The sequence below is a fragment of the Quercus lobata genome, chromosome 6 (assembly GCF_001633185.2).
Source record: "Quercus lobata isolate SW786 chromosome 6, ValleyOak3.0 Primary Assembly, whole genome shotgun sequence".
NCBI classification, from domain to species: Eukaryota; Viridiplantae; Streptophyta; class Magnoliopsida; order Fagales; family Fagaceae; genus Quercus; species Quercus lobata.
In genome coordinates, this window is record NC_044909.1 from 19,864,235 (window position 1) to 19,884,256 (window position 20,022).

At 37.5% G+C, this 20,022-nt stretch overlaps 1 protein-coding gene and 1 non-coding gene across 2 annotated transcripts; one reads left to right on the forward strand and one right to left on the reverse strand.

The window, feature by feature from the left end:
* The first annotated feature begins 4,174 nt into the window (after nt 1–4,174).
* Nucleotides 4,175–19,435, forward strand: LOC115949954 (protein PLANT CADMIUM RESISTANCE 7-like). Its single transcript, XM_031067212.1, has 5 exons — nt 4,175–4,271; nt 4,398–4,469; nt 5,884–6,034; nt 19,227–19,285; nt 19,380–19,435. The coding sequence occupies exons 1-5, from the start codon at nt 4,175–4,177 to the stop codon at nt 19,433–19,435; spliced, it is 435 nt and encodes a 144-aa protein (XP_030923072.1).
* On the reverse strand, nt 8,455–8,526 carry TRNAC-GCA. The gene has a single exon. It is a non-coding gene; the product is annotated as a tRNA-Cys (tRNA).
* Nucleotides 19,436–20,022: the final 587 nt, after the last annotated feature.

The following is a 20,022-nucleotide window of genomic DNA, read 5'->3' on the forward strand; positions in this document are numbered from 1 at the left end:
AACTACTCTAACTCATAAACATTATAACACAGCAGTAAAATGCAAGGTAAAAGAGTAGGAAAGAAGAATGCAAACATAAAATAACACACTGATGTATTATCAAAGAGGAAATCGAAGAACTCGACGAAAAACCTCTTCGCCGCTCTCCAAAAGGTAATTGATCCACTAGACAATCAGTTGGGATACATGGGTTAGCAAGAAACCCTCCAAGCCTAATCTACCCGATGTACCTAAGCCCTCCGATCTCCTACTCTAACAAGGCTTCTCGGAATCGTATTTTGTCTAGCTCTCCGAATCCCGCAACAAGCTCCATGTTGCATCTGCCATCCTTGGCTTCTTCCAATACTTCCTAGCAGTACCAAAACCTCACTGATCACTTTGAAAGGGTGTGGTAAGTATTTGGACTATCAACTTCTCAATGATATGGAAATGGAGAGGTAGGAGTTAAGGAAAATTTATAAGCAACTGTGTAAAGGATTGTGGGTATATATAGTGTGAGTACAAAAAGTGTGTATCAGATAGCACAGTTTAGCAAAACAAAATATTTCGCAAATGTCTTACAGGAAGGCCTTACCCATGAGTTACTCGCGAAACACAACTGTTTCCATCTGTCCTGACTCTTTGCATTCCAGTCATGTGCAGGTCATGTGCAGGGCACATGCATCATTTCGCGGGATGCTTAGTCGTGAGCTACCCGCAAAAACTCTTCTATCTTCAAATGCTTAAGTCTTCACACACTCTTTCTCTCTCTCTATCACACAACCCTTACAATTAAATCCTACAATAAATACAGGGTACAAAAGATTGAGTAAAATTACAATCAAATTTAGCACGAAATAAAAGCCAACAAAACACATAGTTGTAAATTACAATTTTACAACTTCTACTCAAACTAAAAGTTTGTTATCAATATTTTAAGAACAACTAATTAGTCAATTAATTTTATACATTTAAACTTCAACGAATGTAAATTCTATTTAAACTAAAAGTCTATTATAAAAACTTCTAAACTTAAATCCCAAACAACAACCCACATTTTCTTTTTCAAAAACAAAAACACCAACCTTTTGACTTCTACTCCAACTAAAATTCTATTATCAACATTTTAAGAACAACTAATTAGTAAATTAATTTTATATTATTTGTTATGATATATTTCCTCAAATTTTGGGATAATATTTAACAATAGTTTAATTTAGGTAAAACTTTATCATTTAAATTTCAAAAATTAAATTCTATTCAAACTAAAATTCTATTATAAAAATAAAATAAAAAAATTTTAAACTTAAATCCCAAACAAGAACTCATGTTTTCTTTCTCAAAAAAAAAAAAAAAAAAAAAAAAAAAAAAAAAAAAAAAAAAAAAAAAACCACCCATTTTTTGATTTCTACTCCAACTAAAAGTCTATTATCAATATTTTAAGAACAACTAATTATTAAATTAATTTTATACATTTAAACTTCAACAAATTTAAATTCTATTTAAATTAAAAGTCTATTATAAAAAATTCTATTATAAAAAATTCTAAAATTAAATCTACGACAACAACCCATGTTTTGTTTCTATTAAAAAAAATTTAAAAAAAAAAAAAAAAAACCCAACCTTTTGAGTCTTTGACTCCTACTCCAACTAAAAGTCTATTATCAACATTTTAAGAGCAACAAAAATTAAATTTATATTATTTGTTATGATATATTTTTCAAATTAAGGGATAACATTCAGCAATTGTTTAATTTAATAAAGGCTAAAATTCAAAACTCACCGTGTAAGTTTCATTTGAATTCATTTTAGTACTCTAACTTTAATTTTGTTCAATTGAGTTCTCTAAGTTTCAAATTTATTCAATTAAGGCTTCCCATTCACTTTCCTTAACTACTTGCCATTAAGTGTCTAATTTTGAAATTTCTAAAACCAAAATAAAAATAAAAATAACTTAAATTATTTTTTAAAAAGAAGATCTGGTTAATCTTACTTAGCCTCACTTCAAACCCAAACTCTATTTATCAATTCCCTCACTACCCCCACAAACCTCTCATGACCTAAATTCGAAGAATCTATTTTACTCAAGCTTTCAATCAAAGCACATTTTAGTTGCACATAGATCCTATAGCCTTGGTAGCATCCTTAAAAAAATCAATAGCAGGTCATTCCTCCATGGGAGAAATAATAGAATCTTACATTCGTTGACTGACAATTGGAACAACAAGCTTATTCCAATGACTGAAACTTCAAAATAAGAAAAACACATGCAACAACATACTAATCTTAAATATATTCATTAGTCAAAACTTCCACACACACACACACACACACACCACCAAATTAATCAAATTCCAATTGCAAAAATCAAAAGAAAAGAGGGGGATGGTGGGAGAGAGGCTTATGAGTATGAGGAATTCAAAGTGTTGGTTGCCAACTCCTTGGTTTGGTTTGTGGGGCAATGAGGGGTTTGAGGACTAAGGTTTGAGTATGAAGTGGAGTTAAGGAAGAGGTGGAGATAGAAGAGAATGGTAGTGAAGGTAAAGAAGAACGGCATTTCTTTTGGCCTGGGTTACCAATCATGTTTCTTCATTACGCAAATTTAGGAAGCCATATATGTTTTTTTTTTTTTTTTTAAGATTTGAAAAAATAAAATAAAATGAAAACAAACAAAATTAGACACTAAAACAACAAACACTTAACATAATTGGACAGAAGCCTTAATTGAATATATTTGAAATTTAAATGACTTAATTGAACTAAAGTAAAGTTAGAGAATAGAAATGAATTCATATGAAACTTAAAGGGTGAGTTTTGCATTTTTCATTTAACTAAAACTAAAAGTCTATCTTCAAAATTTTCTAAACTTAAATCCTACACAACTCACATTTTCATCTTTGTCTTTTTTCCACAAGTTTTATCTTATTAAATTAATATATTATTAGGATATTAAGCTAGAAGACTCTTGACTAAGGGATAAGATTTAACAATAATTTAATTTAGATAAAACTTTATCATCTAAGTTTTAGAAATTTAATTTCTACTCCAACTAATAGTCTATTATCAAAACTTTCATTTATATATATATATATATATATATATTAAGCGATGGCTTTTTGATATAATCTCTCTTAATCAATAAAGTCATCCATATAATTAAACCCCACATTGTTGTATTTTTTTCACTTTTTTTTTTCTTAAGATGCAATTTACGCTTATGTTTTAATCTAATAAATTTATCATACTTATTGTTCTTTGCTTTTGAATTTGCGTACAGAATATTATGCCAAAGGAAAGTTACTATAAGGAAATTTACTTAAGTTTTTGGTTCTTTTATATATGTTTTTAATTTTTTTAACTCTCACTAATTAGTAAATTAATTTTATATTATTTGTTATGATATATTTCCCCAATTAAGGGATAATATTTAACAACGGTATAATTTAGGTAAAACTTTATCATTTAAATTTCAACAAATTTAAATTCTATTCAAACTAAAAGTTTGTTATAAATGCCTTCATCTTTATTTTTAAATTTCAATTTCAATTTTTTCTTGATTTTTTTTTTAATATTTTGTTTGGCTTGAACTATGGATGCCTTCATCTTTAATTCTTTATTTTTATCCCAACTATCACAAAACCCAATTTTTTTTATCTTTATTTTCTTCTACTCCTTTTAGGAAAAATAATAATAAACCTACTCCTACTTGAGTAAGGAAAAAACAATTTAATTAGAAAATGAAAAACAATCAAAATCCTAATTCAACTAGAAAAAAGATTTTAATTGAACTTGAAAAATAAAATAAATCCTAATTCCACTATGAAAGAGAAAACAACACATAATATTAAAATATTTTCTTCTCCCTCAACCAATCTACATCAACTTGCCATTTTTCAACCATGGTTTTAGTGTGTTTTTTTTCCCTTCTTCTTTGTGAACTTCTGCTTTGAAGTTCATTGATTGGTACTTATAAATTCAGGCGACATTACCTAGAACTCTACTAGATGAAACTTTATGTTATCCTTTGACCATGAAAATGCAATAAAACAATATTTTATCAGGCGGAGTTTTCCAAAGACAGTGTCAAAAATGCTCCTACATGGAGAGGAGGTATATATAAATAGATGAATTGTAGCTAGCTACTATCTCCACAAAATTCGTACTTTCAGTCTGTTTTTTACTTCTTTTTTTCTGGATGGCTTCAGACTCAGAGAACGTGAATTTCATTCTTATATCTAATGAACCGAAATGGTCTAATGGTTTTTGTGAGTGTGGTGTGAACAAATGTACATGTATGCACTCTTTTCTCTCTCTCACATGCATGCACAACATTGACATTCTCATACATTTGCCAAACATATACATTCTCACACAAATGGTTCGAAAGTTCAGCTAGTGATAAAATGACTATGGTGCAGGTTGCATAACATGCTGTTTCCCATGTATCACCCATGGCCAAATCGCTGAGACTTTGGATGAAGGGAAAAGTTGTAAGTATAATCAGTTTGTTAATATTTACAGTAGAATTGAAGATAAATTCCAGATTTGGGAATTGGGAAGTTTTCCCTCAAAATATTGTTCCATCTGGTATAAGATTATTGAGACTAAGAAATGCTCTTTCAAAAGTGATTTCAGCTGCACGTTTGATGTCCAAGCTAAGGTTAAATTTTTTTTTTTTTTTTTGGGGTAAAATTTAAATTTAAAAACGTTTTGGTCAAAATTTTGCAAAAATCATTTTTTGAAAAGTTATAGAAAGTTATGAAACATTTCAGTGATGTAAATTGTTAATCTAATGCACAATTCAAAAGAATTTTTTTTTTAAGTGATGTAATTGGTTTTTAAATGGGGAAAAATCAAATAGGTATTTTTGTAAATAAGGTATGGTGTTTGTAAATCAAATACCTTCTAAGAAGCTTCCCTTTTTAACTTTTGCTATAGTCTACCCATGTCATGCTATTATTATTACTTTTATTATATAAGAAGGATTACTACTTTAGTTTTAAGGGTCCGTTTGATTGGAGAGCTAGAAAAATTGGAGGATAGAAAATGACTGGAAAATGAAAAAGTGGAAAGATATAAAAAATTAATTTCTTTACTTTTTATTTGGTTGGGAGTGGAAAAGTGGAGGAACGGAAAAAATTGATTTCTTACCCATGTGCTATTATTATTATTATTATTATTATTATTATTATTATTATTATTATTATTTTGTAATAGAATTCACTTTTTTATACTTTTGAAAATAACAATATTTTCTAATTGAAAATGATTTAACAAAATAACAATTAAAAATACAAAGCTAAATTATCATCAAATCAGAATACACACTTTATACTTAAATAATAACTACTTGTGCTTATAACTTAAAAATTTATATTTTTAAAGAATCTCTTAACACGTACCCATGTGAAGAGGCTAGCGGTCTTTAGTGAGAATAAAATGATGAATAAAAAAAAATTCACTTAGAACTTATTCCTTCGAAACAATAATTAATTACCGCAAGAGAAGATGTTCTATAATCTATATAGGAGTTTATATCACAGAAAAAATATAAAATATAGAAGTTTATAATATAGATATATAATATATGTCTATACAATATACATAGGAGAAAAATTAAAAGGAAGCATACATGTGGGGAAATCTTGTTGATGACCCCTATATAGTTTAAGGAGCTCAACTAGCTTACTAGGAATTCTTGTTGAAATTCGCCAACCTGACAGAATATCTTCTTGAGGTGCTCCAATACAGTTTGTACTTTTATATTTCAACCACAATTACAGATTCATAAAATATTTTATTATCATGAAATTCTCCAACCATAAACTTCACACATATAATTTTGTTCAATGACAATGTAATTTTGTTCTTGTTTGCCATTTTGACTTTTGCCATTTTTCATAGCATGTTGTTGGCAAGGGTGCTTGTACTTCTTGTTGATGGGGGTCTCAGGTCATTGGGTTCTCTACTGGATGTATAGAAATAAATTACGAGCAAAATTTGGATTACCAGTTGAGCCTTGTGGTGATTGTTGTATACATTTTTGCTGTGAATCGTATGCCCTTTGCCACTAGCATGCTGAGCTCAAAAGCAGAGGCATGATATCCATCCAAAGGTTTGACACTAACTTAAGTTAAATTATTATGATTAATGTTAGTTGGATACTATAAATTTCACGACAATGTTGCGGACAAAATTATTTCTACCCAATTTCAAAATTGGTTGAATTATGCTAGAATGAGTGATCAACGAAAAATGGTATGTTCATATAATCAATACCAGGTAGAAGTATTCACTACTCACAATTACATAATTCAACAAGTTATAAAATTAGGTAAATACTTGAATATATGCCTAGATTTATCCAAAATATTTAACTTAAAACTTATTAATTTGATGAAAACTTATAAACATAAAATAAATAAATAATAATAATTTATATTTTTTTCTATTATGTTGTTGATGTATTGTTAATCATATTCATTATCATATCGATTTATTATTTTATAACAAAATTGATAATATAATTATTGATTTATATTATTTTATAACAAAATTGATGATAATATAGTATTTTCCTAGTTTTTTGTTATTATTATTATTATTATTATTAGCATGTAACTCCATGCAAACGCATGGATGCATTTAAAATTAAACAAAAATTTTATTATAAAAATATAAATAATTAGTCAAATTAATTTTTTTTTTAAACATGTAACATATGCATTCATATGCATGCATACATATAGATACATTTAAAATTAGACACAATTTCTATCATAAAATATAGATAATTAGTCAAATTATTTTTTTAAGTAAACGTAATTAGTCATGTAAGGACACGTTTTGCAGCCCAAGCCCAAGGTGTAAGGGATATTGGCCCAGTGAACCCAGTACAATAAATTTGTAGAGAATGGGTCAAAGAACTAGGCCTTAATGAATTTGACAACGGCTAGTATGGATTTAGAGGATGATCAAACAAGAACAAGGAACATAAAGATGAATGAATTCACTGTCCAAGGAGATAAGTTTCCCTATATATCAATTATATTGATTATAAGTATAATTTTGATAGCTACAGTGTTCTCTTTCTCTTTTTTCGATCTCCTCCTTATGGAGGGTCTCTTACATTATATATCTCTCTTTGGACCATCTTGATCCTACACTTGTTGGTCATTTGAGCCCTTACTTGAGTACCTATCCCATCAAACACCCTCTTTGGCTTTCTATGAGTTATAGTAGCTAAGGCAGCACTGTTCAGGGATCTTCTCCACATAAATACGGCCAGAAAAGTAGCCGCAGTGCATTCAATGCAATGGTAGCAGCTTTCCCTTAGATATTTTTGGGTTCCCCTCATTCTCGTATGTTCATGATGCACGTCCCTATCACTGGAGCTTTGTGGAAGGTCACCCTGATTGTTGGAATACATATTTGAGTTATATTTATCGTACCTGAGGAGATATTCCTTCTCGAACCACATTCTCATTCGTATCTTGCTCATTAAATCCTAAGTCTGAACCATTCATTACCATTCGTTCCTCCTCGGACTACTCATGCTCTCGGCCAAGGCCCAAGGCCCAAGGCCCAATATATGATTTGGACCTTTAACCCTACAAGTCACATATTAAAATTCTTACCTAAATTTAATACTACTTATGATCATTTTTTTTCTAATTTTTAATAAGGTAGAACATGTGGTGATTTTTGTTATGTGGTAATTTTTATTTTATTTATTTTTGGAGAAATATGTGGTGATTTTTATTGAGTATATGTGATTTTTTTTTTTTTTATAGTTCATTAATATTAGATTCTTAGTATTTTGCACTCATTAACTCACTTGACATAAAGATTTAAAAACTTAAGTAGACACATGGCACAAGTTTAAGGATATAATTATGGTGTAGTTCCCACATAAATTTAGACACATGGTACAAAATTGGATTATAATTTCAAATTCTAATTCAATTTTCTCTAAACTTTACCTATTAATATATATATATATATGACTTATAAATTTGAATTATTTTTAGTTATATGATTATGTTTTTTATGGTTTATTGTATTAGACTCGTTTTCTACACTAAATTAACTAATTTGACACAAAAATTTAAGATTTAAATTAGATGAGACACGTGACGCAAAATTAAACTCTAATTGAAATTCAATTTTTACACTAAATTAACTCATTTGGCACAAAAGTCTAAAATTTAGATTAAATGAGACACATAACGCAAAATTATACTCTAATTGAACTTTCTTTCTGCTTTACTTATTATTATTATTATTATTATTATTATTATTGTTATATTTATATAGATTTGTCTAACGTTGCTTTTGATGTATTCGGTTGGACTGGCCCACCAGAAGCTGAATCCATGATTGGATGAACTTGAATATCGATATCAACCAACTCACTGAAGCTTCATTTTCTTCTTGGGTTTTGTTTATGATAAATAAAAATATAGTTAGTAAAAGAGGGCCCAACCGGGTTCGAACCGGTGACCTCTTGATCTGCAGTCAAATGCTCTACCGCTGAGCTATGGACCCAATTGTACTTTTTCTTTTTTCCTTTTACTATTATGTTTTTTGAATTGAAATTGTCAATGTAAATTATTATGTTTTTCCTTTTGAATTGAGATTGAGAGTTCAGTTTACCTTTATGAAAGAGGAATTTGATGGTTTATAGGAATATTATTTCATGGAAGAAGAAACTTTCTGTTAAAACATGAACTTAAATTTTACAAATAGTTTTCTAAAAGAATTACATCTGAGAATAATAATAGTTGAAGGGGTAAAAAATAGTATGACGAACCTTCACTATATTGGGCCTGACGGATCCGAGACCATGGACTAGCAATAAGGGAGAGCCCAGGGCCTGGCATGACTTAAAATACTTGTGGCACACGTTTGAAATCCGAGAGAATCCTAAAGGAAATCAGAATACTAGTGCAAGGATAATTCTAGAAGATACGCGCTTAATGAAAAACCCACTCTACAAGGAAATGTTTGCCCATCACATTTGGGATTGCTCAAGTAGAGTCCTATAAGGAAAAGACTTCTAGGTCAAGGAAGAGAGGCCAACCTTCTACTACTATAAAAGCCCCAATACCCTCACAAATCAAGGTACGCATAATTTACCCTCTCTAGCACTCTAGAGTTGAGAATAATTATAACTTAACCTTCGGAGGGTATTTGGCCGACACCACACCAGTGCCCTCTGCGAGATCACTTCTTTCTTCTTGCAGGTTGTTAGTTTAAGCGAGTGTGGATCGTGTAGCTCACTGGTGATTTTACGGCATCATCAGTTGGCGCTGTCTGTGGGAAACACGAAGAGTTTAGCCAGACTATCGCCTCTCGGACATAAGAGTTGCATGGTACTCACTCGCTCGATAGCTACCACCAACAACGTTCAAGAAGACAAGCCGCCAAGATCTACTGCATTAGAGAGACAGGTCCAGACTCTCATGGCAGCAGTAGAACGACTCACAAAGCAGAACCATGATCTGGAGGAGCAGCTACGCCAAAGGGATGCAGGACCTAATGTTCAAGAAGAAAACCAAGAAGGTAACAATGCCGAACGAAGGGACCAGGAGAAGCCAAAGGGCAGCAACACCCCAAGCCGACCAGAGCGGCAAAACATAAGCCTTCCATCTCTCATGGATTTTGCCCCTCTGTCTATTATCACAGAGATGCAGGCGATGAAGAAGTAGATGGAGGTCATGATGAATGCCCTCAAGGGACGAGTATCCACTGATCTTGATGACCTAGTAAATAGAACCAACTCACTATTCACTACCTCCGTCAACTCATTCCCCCTGCCACCAAAATTCTGCATGCCCTAGATCGAAAGCTACAACAGGGTCAAGGACCCCCTCGATCATCTAGAGACTTTCAAGACCCTAATGCACCTTCAAAGGGTACTAGACGAGATCATGTGTAGGGCATTCCCGATGACATTGAAGGGCCCTGTGAAGGTTTGGTTCAGTAGATTGACACCGAGCTCCATCAATACTTTCAAGGAGTTGAGCGCCCAGTTCACCTCGCACTTCATAGGCAGACATCAGTACAAAAGGTTCACCACGTGCTTAATGAGCATCAAGCAGCGAGAAGACGAGACGCTGTGGGCCTACATAACTCATTTCAACAAGGAAGCCCTTTCAATTGACGAAGCTGATGATAAGATACTCGTAGCTGCATTTACTAGCGAGCTACGGAAGGGTAAGTTCTTGTTTTCTTTATACAAGAATGACCCGAAGACCATGACGGACGTGCTCTACAGAGCTACCAAATACATGAATGCAGAAGATGCATTGCTAGCCCACGAGGAAAAGCCTAAGAAGAGGGAGAGACAGGAGGACACGCAACAAGATAGGGGGTGAAAGGTTGCTAGAACCGGAGATCAACGAGATGAAAAGCGCCCTAGACCCCCCACTGGAAGGTTCACCAATTTCACCCCATTAACCGCCCCAATCGATCAAGTTTTGATGGAAATCAAAGATGAAGAAGCACTGACGTTCCCTGGTAAATTAAAGGGAGATCCCAACAAAAGACCAAGGGACAAGTATTGTCGCTTTCACCGAGACCACGAGCACTACACAGCCAACTGCTATGACTTGAAACAGCAGATTAAGACCCTTATCAGACAAGGGAAGCTACAGAGGTTCGTCAGCAAGGAAAGAATCGATTCGCCGCAGGAACAGGCCCCACGACAGGAGAACGAGTTCCCTAGACCACTTATAAGGGACATAAGAATGATTGTAGGGGGCACAACTGCAGCCGGATCTTCCAAAAAAGCCCACAAAACCTACCTCAGTATGGTCCATAGCGTCCAACTTACAGGATCCATACCCAAGATGCCGCGAATAGATAACCCCGTTATTGGATTTTCAAAGGATGACGCTCGGAGACTTCACCATCCTCATGATGACGCACTTGTGGTCAGCTTGCAAATAAGGGATTATAACATGCATCGGGTCCTCATCGACAACGGCAGCTCAGCAGACATCCTGTACTATCCAGCATTCCAGCAAATGAGAATTGACAAGGAACGGTTGACCCCAACGAATGCCCCACTCGTGGGATTTGGGGGAACGAAGGTGTTCCCCTTGGGCGCAATAACACTAGCTGTGACGACAAGTGACTATCCTCAGCAGATCACTAAGGAGGTAACTTTTCTCGTGGTCGACTGCTCGTCCGCCTACAATGCCATCCTCGGGCGACCCACTCTCAATTCCTGGAAGGCGGTAACTTTAACATACCACCTGATGATTAAATTCCTGACGGAGTATGGGGTGGGAGAACTGCGGGGAAATCAAATAGCAGCACAGGAATGCTATATTGCCATGTTAGAAATGGAGGATCAATAGCAAACACAATGTGTATCGGAGAGCAACGAGCATTAGCAGAGCCAGTTGAAAAGCTAGAAGAGGTGAGATTTGATGACACGCGGCCTGAACAGATGACTAAAATTGGCACACTAGCTAGTTGGCCAGTGCGCCAAACGATCACGACTTTCCTCAGAGATAACCAAGACGTGTTCGCCTGGAATCATGAAGACATGCCAGGAATCAACCCCTCAGTCATGGTCCACAAGTTAAATGTGTCGCCCTCATTCCCTCTAATCCGGCAAAAGAAACAAGTCTTCGCCCAGGAGCGGGACAAGGCCATAGCCAAAGAGGTTCGAAAATTACTAGAGGCAGGTTTCATCTGGAAAGTATACTACCCCGACTGGTTGGCAAAAGTCGTTATGGTTAAAAAGGCCAATGGAAACTGGAGGATGTGCGTAGATTTCACGGACCTCAACAAGGCTTTCCCTAAAGACAGCTACCTGCTCCCACGGATAAATACCCTAGTGGATTCAACTACAAGACACCAGCTCTTAAGCTTTATGGACGCTTTCTCCGGCTACAACCAGATCAGGATGGACGAATCTGATCCAGAGAAGACCTCCTTCATCACAAGGATTATTTTGCTACAAGGTGATGTCTTTCGGACTCAAAAATGCTGGGGCAACATACCAAAGGCTAATGAACAAGATGTTTGCACATCAGATCGGCAGGAACGTACAGGTTTATGTTGACGACATGTTGGTAAAAAACCTGCATGAAGTTGATCACCTAGATGACCTCAGGGAGACATTCGATACGCTCCGATCGTTCAACATGAAGCTGAATCCAAACAAGTGCTCATTCGGAGTGACAGCTAGGAAGTTCTTGGGTTTCATGGTGTCCCAAAGAGGAATAGATGTCAATCCAGAGAAGGTACAGGCCATAATGGAGTTGGAACCACCAAGGACGGTTAAGAAGGTCCAAAGTTTAAACGGAAAGATCGCAGCCCTAAACAGGTTCGTCTCAAGGGCGACGAACAGGTGTTTACCATTCTTCCGTACTCTAAGGAAATCATTTGAGTGGACGAATGAATGCCAGACGGCATTCAACGACTTGAAGGCATATCTCTCATCTCCACCGTTGCTCAGTCCGTCCATGCCGAGCCAAAAACTCTACCTATATTTAGCTGTTTCACAAGCTGCAGTAAGCACAGCTTTAGTGAGAGAGGAGGATGGATCCCAGAAACCAGTCTACTTTACTAGCCGAGCACTCTGAGGAGCAGAAGAGAGGTACCCTCAGATGGAGAAGTTGGCTTTCGCGTTCGTAATCGTTGTGCGAAGACTTAAGCCATACTTCCAAGCGCATACAATCGTTGTCTTAACGAACAAGCCATTGAGAAAAGCCATGAGTAGCCCAGAAGTAACAGGAAGAATGGCTTTGTGGGCAGTAGAGCTGAGCGAGTTTGACATCCAATACCGCCCGCGGACGGCCATAAAAGGGCAGGTAGTAGCTGACTTCATCGCCGAGTTCACTCTCGGGGAAGGCCAGGTGGAGGAAGAGAAAGAACAATGGAATATCTATACAGACGGATCCTCAAATAGACGAGCCGGAGGAGCCGGCGTAGTGATCCAAACTCAACAGGGGGACAAGATACAATGTATGATCCGACTGGATTTCCCCACAACCAACAACGAGGTAGAGTATGAAGCCTTGGTGGCAGGGCTAGACCTTGCAAAGGCTGCGGGAGCAGAAAACATAGTTGTACACTGCGATTCACAGGTGGTAACGAGTCAGATCAATGACGACTACGAGTGCAAGCACGATAGAATGAAGAGGTATTTAGAAGAAGTAAAATACCGAATCAGTGACCTCGAAGTCGAATTCATTCATATCCCAAGGGAAGAAAATGAATGGGCCGACCATCTAACAAAAGCTGCGTCAGCCGAATTTATGCTGATTCCCAAACAGGTATTATTATTCATTCAAATCTCCTCACTTATCGATGACCGAACAAATATGCAGGTGGTAAATTCTGAATGCAACTGGACTACACCATTGATATCCTACCTAAAAACTGGGGTGTTACCAGACAAAAAGGGCGCCGCAAGAAAGTTGAAGGTCCAAGCATCACGGTTCGTGCTGATAAAGGACGTCTTATATAAAAAGAGGTTTCTCTCGACCATACATGAGGTGTTTAGGCCAAGAGGAAGCAGATTACGTGATGAGAGAAGTACACGAGGGTATCTGCGAAAACCACTCGAGCGCATGATCACTAGTACACAAGTTGATCCAAGCAGGATACTACTGGCCTACAATGATGAAGGATGCGCAAGCCTATGTCTAGTCCTGCAACAAATGCCAGAGGTTCAGCAATTTCATCAGGCAGCCGTCCAAAGAACTAACACCTATGACGGCACCCTGGCCATTTGCACAATGGGGACTTGATATCATGGGCCCATTCCCGACGACGATCTGACAGCTAAAATTCTTGGTAGTTGGCATAGACTACTTCACTAAGTGGGTAGAAGCGGAAGCCTTAGCCACCATCACGAAGATGAACATCCGAAGTTTTGTCTGGAGGAATATCATATGCAGGTACAGGATACCCAGAGTACTGGTCTCTGACAACGGTAAGCAATTCGACAACAACGCGTTCAGAGACTTCTGCTCGAAGTTAGGGATCAAAAATCACTACTCGTCACTCCACACCCACAGGCAAACGGGCAAGTCGAAGTCACGAACCGGTCCTTGCTCAAGATAATCAAGACTCGGCTCAAGGGGGCAAAGGGTATCTGGCCAGACGAACTACCAAGCGTCCTATGGGCATATAGGACCACGGCAAGAACACCCACTAGAGAAACACCATTTCGACTTGCATATGGAACTGAAGCTGTCATTCCCGCAGAAGTGGGGCTCACGAGCTACCAGGTGAAGAGCTATGACGAAGATAAGAAAAAGGAGGCCATACGCCTCCAGCTCGACCTAGTGGACGAAGTCAGAGCAACAGCAAAGCAAAGGTTGGCGTGTTATCAGAATCTCATGGCAAAACACTACAACACCAAAGTGTGGCATAGGGACTTCCAAGTCGGTGATCTTGTACTACGGAAAGTAATGGGTGCCGCTAGAGATCCTTCACAAGGAAAACTCGGCCCCAACTGGGAAGAACCCTACAAGATCGCATCATGGCAAAGGAAGGGGACCTACCACCTCGAGACAATGGACGGACAAAAGCTGCAGCACCCTTGGAACACGGAGCATCTACGAAAATACTACCAGTAGAAAGAATATGAACAAATCCCCAATTTCCCAGTTTATTTAATCTTTAGCTACAATTTACTAGTTTTTCTTTAACTATTCTTGCTACAATCTTTTTGTGCCTTTTTAAGCCCAAGGGAGCAGGTACTTTTTTCTACAAACGCATTTTCTTTAAAGAAGAATATTCAGATACAGCTTTGATTTTCCACATGAATTTTTATTATGAATGGATAGGCTACGCAATGTCCACAAAGTAGATGGATACATAACGAGTCCACAAAGTGGATGGATCGTCCCAAGAGGATGAGGATTTGAAGTCCAACATGGACGGATATAAGACAAAGTCCACAAAGTGGACGGGTCGTCCTAATAGGTTGATAGACAAAGTCCACAAAGTGGACGAATCACCTAAAGGGTGAAAATAATTTACAAAGTCCACAAAGTGGACGGATCACCCAAAGGGTGAAAATAATTTACAATGTCCACAAAGCGAACGGATCACCCAAAGGGTGAAAATAATTTACATAATCCACAATGTGGACGGATCACCTAAAGACGAATAATTTACAAAGTCCGCAAAGTGGACGGATCACCAAAGTGAGAATAATTACAAAGTCCACAAAATGGACGGATCACTCTCATGGTGAGGATATTCACCAACTCCACAGACTGGACAGATCACGCATAGGCTAGAAATATTTGTATTCCGCAAAATAGACGGATACCAGACCGTCAACACCGTTATACAAAAATTACAAGGATGGATATTTACTCAAATTTCTCCTTTCTAAAGAGGACAGATATTTATGCAAATTTCAAACAATAAGATATAGCAAGCATAAAATTGTAAGATAATGCAATAATGACGGATAAAACCGTCAAAGGGTAATTGTTAAATATACAAAATGAAGGACGGATCGTTCTCAAATAAAAATAAATAAATAAAAAATACAATCTACATTTTTGGGTCGGCATCTTGGACATTTTTCGCTAGAACTGATTCTCCGTCACCCTGAACTGTATCCTCACCAAAGAGGTCGTTTGTGTTTTCTAAGGCGATGGGCAAAGCAGACGTCTGGTCTTGGTCGTTGACATTTATCATTGACACGTCCAGTTCAGGGTAGGCTTTCTTAACTTGACGGAGGGCGTCATCAAAGCCTTGAAGGAACTATCCCCCCAGCTCGCCCAATAAGGTGTCGGAATCACGGTATTCTCGGACTGCAACCTCCTTAGCTTGATGGAGCTTTTCCTTCAAGTCTTGGATTTCCTTTTCTTTGACCTTCAGGGCCTTCCCAGCTTCCTCCGTCTTCTGCTCAAGCTCTTTCCTTGCCTGCTCTGAAAGGTCAAACTTCTTCTCCGTAGTGGACTTCCACTTGTGAAGTTGACCAAGCTCATCCTCTGTCTGCTCTGCCTTTGCTCGCACACGTTCCAGAGCCGCCTCACGGTTAAGACACCGATCCATTAGGCCCTTCATCATGACCAAGGACTGGAACAAACAAGTTAAACAGTGTTAGACAAAAACTAAGTAGAGTAGACGGGCTTAAATAGACGGATAAAAGTTACCTGTGCAACAGCAAAGAGACCCGTCTCCCCCATTGCCTCCGTCGAGTGATTGCCCAAATCCTCATAGTCCTCCGACGAAATAATTGATGAAAGCTTCTCCAAGGAAAATTTGGAGTCGTCACGGAGGAGAGGAGGAGGCTTCTCTTGGCTTGTGGACGGGGCCTTCATTAAGCCCTTGCTAGACCCATGCTTTACTGAGGTGACGGTCTTCACACCCTCAACCATCAACCCTACGATGGGTTCCAGAGAGATCTTTTGCTGGTTATGTGGACGGTCAGATTTGGACGACGGTTTCCTCTTTATCGACGGAGCCGTCCCCTTAGGAACCGCCACCTCGCCGGACTCCTTTTGCTTGACGGCCTGTGATTTTATCAGCGCCCTCCTCTTAGCGTCGTCCATCTCTGTAAAACAGGACGGATGAAGTTATTTACATATAGTTGAAACCATTTATGCGAAGTAAAGGTTGACGGACTTACATCTGTGAATTCTTTCGTTGTATCTGACGACTTCAAGGGTGGGTTCAAGACCATCACAATACCAATGGATGGTGTTCGGATTTACCAACTTCGCCCAAGTCCTTTCCTCCGACTTGGTCTTCTGAAAAATCTTCTCAAGGAAACTAAACTCCTCAATACTAACTTGTGGGCGCCATCTACCTGCAGAGAAAATAGACGGTTAAAGGAAAGAACCATAGCTGACGAATGTAAAAAATATTTGCAAATTAGGACGGATGCATACGAGATGAATGTAATACTCCCCAAGTTGTGTCGACGGGCATATACTCCGTCTCTCCTGGATGACTCATCCATCTGTCACCCTCTAGGAAGAAGTAACGACTCTTCCAGTCTTTATTTAAGTCGGGTGTTTCAAAAATGACCTTCAACAACGGGCTCCTACTGGCAAAACTATACATTCCCCTTGACTTGTCAATCTTGTCTAGACGGTAGCAATGAAGGAATTCATGCACTATCAGCCTCCTAGCACCGTCTGTCATTGCACCATAGAGAATCTCCATGGATATGAAGGCCCTCCAGGCATTTGGGGATATCTGGTTGACGTACAGACCCAGATATTTTAAAAGTTCTCTATGTAGGGTACTTAGCGGAAACCGAAGTCCTGCCTTCAGCATCTGCTCATACACTCCAACACCTTCTACCCCGTCGTAATAACATTTCTCCGATACATAGGATAGACGGATTGGAATGTAGTCCAGAATGTGGAAGTTAGCCCTAAATGTGCTGAAGTGTTTCTCCTTAATGACGGAAGAGAATTTATGCACCGTCCACTCTGGTAGCATGATGAATTCCCTAAGTCCATCAGCACCGATGACGAGTCCCAATGGTTGATCCTCGCCGTCATCAGACGTTTCTTCTACTTCAACCATCTCCGTATCCTCATTTGTTGAGGACGAGGAAGAGGCAAACGGACTCCTCTTTTCGTCGAGACTCTCTGGGTCTTTATGACTGGACGGGTATACTTCCTCATATTCCGCCCCGTCATGAACTACCGATTGATTACTTGACGCACTAGACATTGCCTACAATTGACGACAAAACCTAAGACTGACGGATCTAATAGTGACTGACGGGTGTGTAGGTCTAGCAAAATGTAAGCACAAAATGCAAGACTTGAAAAAATAATAATAATAAATACTCACCGCTCTGAGTAACGGAAAGTCGACTGTTGTATAGTTGACGGGTACAGATGTTCGACGGAGTGCTCTGACAAGGTTGACGACGACGCTCTGAAAATATGTTTTGGCTGAAAATTGTAGAAATGAGGGGGGAGAGGTGTGTTATATATATGAGAGATGCACGGAAGATGAAGCGACGCTTCAATCCGGTACAAAATCCAATCAAAAAGTGACACGTGGCATGCCTCATAAATGCTTGACAACCTGTCAACATATGTTCGCAGTTCATGTCCCCTTGAAGAACCGTCAACTTCAAGAAACCTCAACCGTCAACTTCAAGAGTCTTCAACCGTCAACATAAACAATCTTGGACCGTCAACATAAATAATCTTGGACCGTCAACCCCAATTAAAATTTAACCGTCACCCTACTAGTCCGACCACCTAAATCATGACGGACCATAGGGTGAAGGGGGCAACTGAAGGGGTAAAAAATAGTATGACGAACCTTCGCTACATTGGGCCTGACAGATCCGAGCCCATAGGCCGGCAATAAGAGAGAGCCCAGGGCCTGGCATGACTTAAAATACTTGTGGTACACGTTTGAAATCCGAGAGAATCCTAAAGGAAATCAGAATACTAGTGCAAAGATAATTCTAGAAGATACGCGCTTAATGAAAAACCCACTCTACAAGGAAATGTTTGCCCATCACGTTTGGGATTGCTCAAGTAGAGTCCTATAAGGAAAAGACTTCTAGGTCAAGGAAGAGAGGCCAACCTTCTACTACTATAAAAGCCCCAATACCCTCACAAATCAAGGTACGCATAATTTACCCTCTCTAGCACTCTAAAGTTGAGAATAATTCTAACTTGACCTTTGGAGGGTATTTAGCCGACACCACACCGGTGCCCTCTGCGAGATCACTTTTTTCTTCTTGAAGGTTGTTAGTTTAAGCGAGCGTGGATCGTGTAGCTCACTGGTGATTTTACGACATCATCAATAGTTTTCCTTTCAAAATCAAAGAACTAAAACCACAACTTCCTTCAATTAAAGAGGGAGAAGAACTATTTAACTACAAAGGCTAGGCTATTCTTACCATGTCAAACCCTAGAATGTTTGGCTTAGAGCCTTATAATAATCAATTTACAACAATAATATTAATTCGTGTCCCAAAATTTTAAGTATTATTTTCAATAATTTTATAGGAAGAGAGACAGGATCTTTGTCTTTCCGAAAGAATGACATCCATTTATGATTATAGTCAGATTTTAATCTCTCTACATAGTATCACTCTTTCTTGTTCCAATTTGCATAGCTTGCGCCACCCAAGGCTGCATATATGGGGTGTTGATGTTTTGCAAATGCACTGTCTTCTCTCGTGCGTCTATAGAGAGAAACTAAGATCGAAATTTGGATTACCAGAGGAAGGAACCTTGTGGTGATTGTTGTGTACATTGTTGCTGTGGACTATGTGCTCTTTGTCAAGAGCATGCGGAGCTAAAACATAGAGGGTTGGACCCTTCTAAAGGTTGTATTATAACTCAAACCATTTCCTTAAATCATCATCACCGATTTTCACCATTATCATTATTTTAGGCTAACTTCATTTTCTACTGTACTAGGTTGGGTTGGCCAACCAAATGCTCCTCCACAATTCCCACCATTGATGTACAGATGAGCTCCTATTTTGGAGGAAGACTATCAAATGATGCATGAAAATGTATTTAATATCAAATAATATCACATCAATTGTATCAAAATCTAATAATTAAGAGACATATGTGCAAAATAATCATATCAACATTCCATTATTATGCTCTAGGTGTTATCGGGGTGATTATTTTTGCACACAGTCTCTCATTTATTAGATTTCAATACGGCTCACGTTCTATCATTTGACTTGCTATCATGTGTCAGTACTAGTTGTTAAAACAAATCAAAAAACGATTACTAAAAATTAAAAATTAAAAAATCCTACTATGAAGGTTTTTTCGATGGTCAAATCTCTTTGATATGCTTTGTGTTAGATTATTGTGGTCATCAATCAAAGTGTGTTATTATTTGTACTTTAAAATCAAATATAAAAGTTGTTACTGGAGTTTTATGCAATTACTATCACTATATCAATGAAGTTTGAGTGCAAATGACTGTTTCAATGGAAACCCATGAGGAGAACTACGACCTATAACAAATAAATATGGTTTTTATCAACAATAAAATAGGTTTACCTAGCAAGCTTTTGGTAGCGACTAAAGACGTTGACAG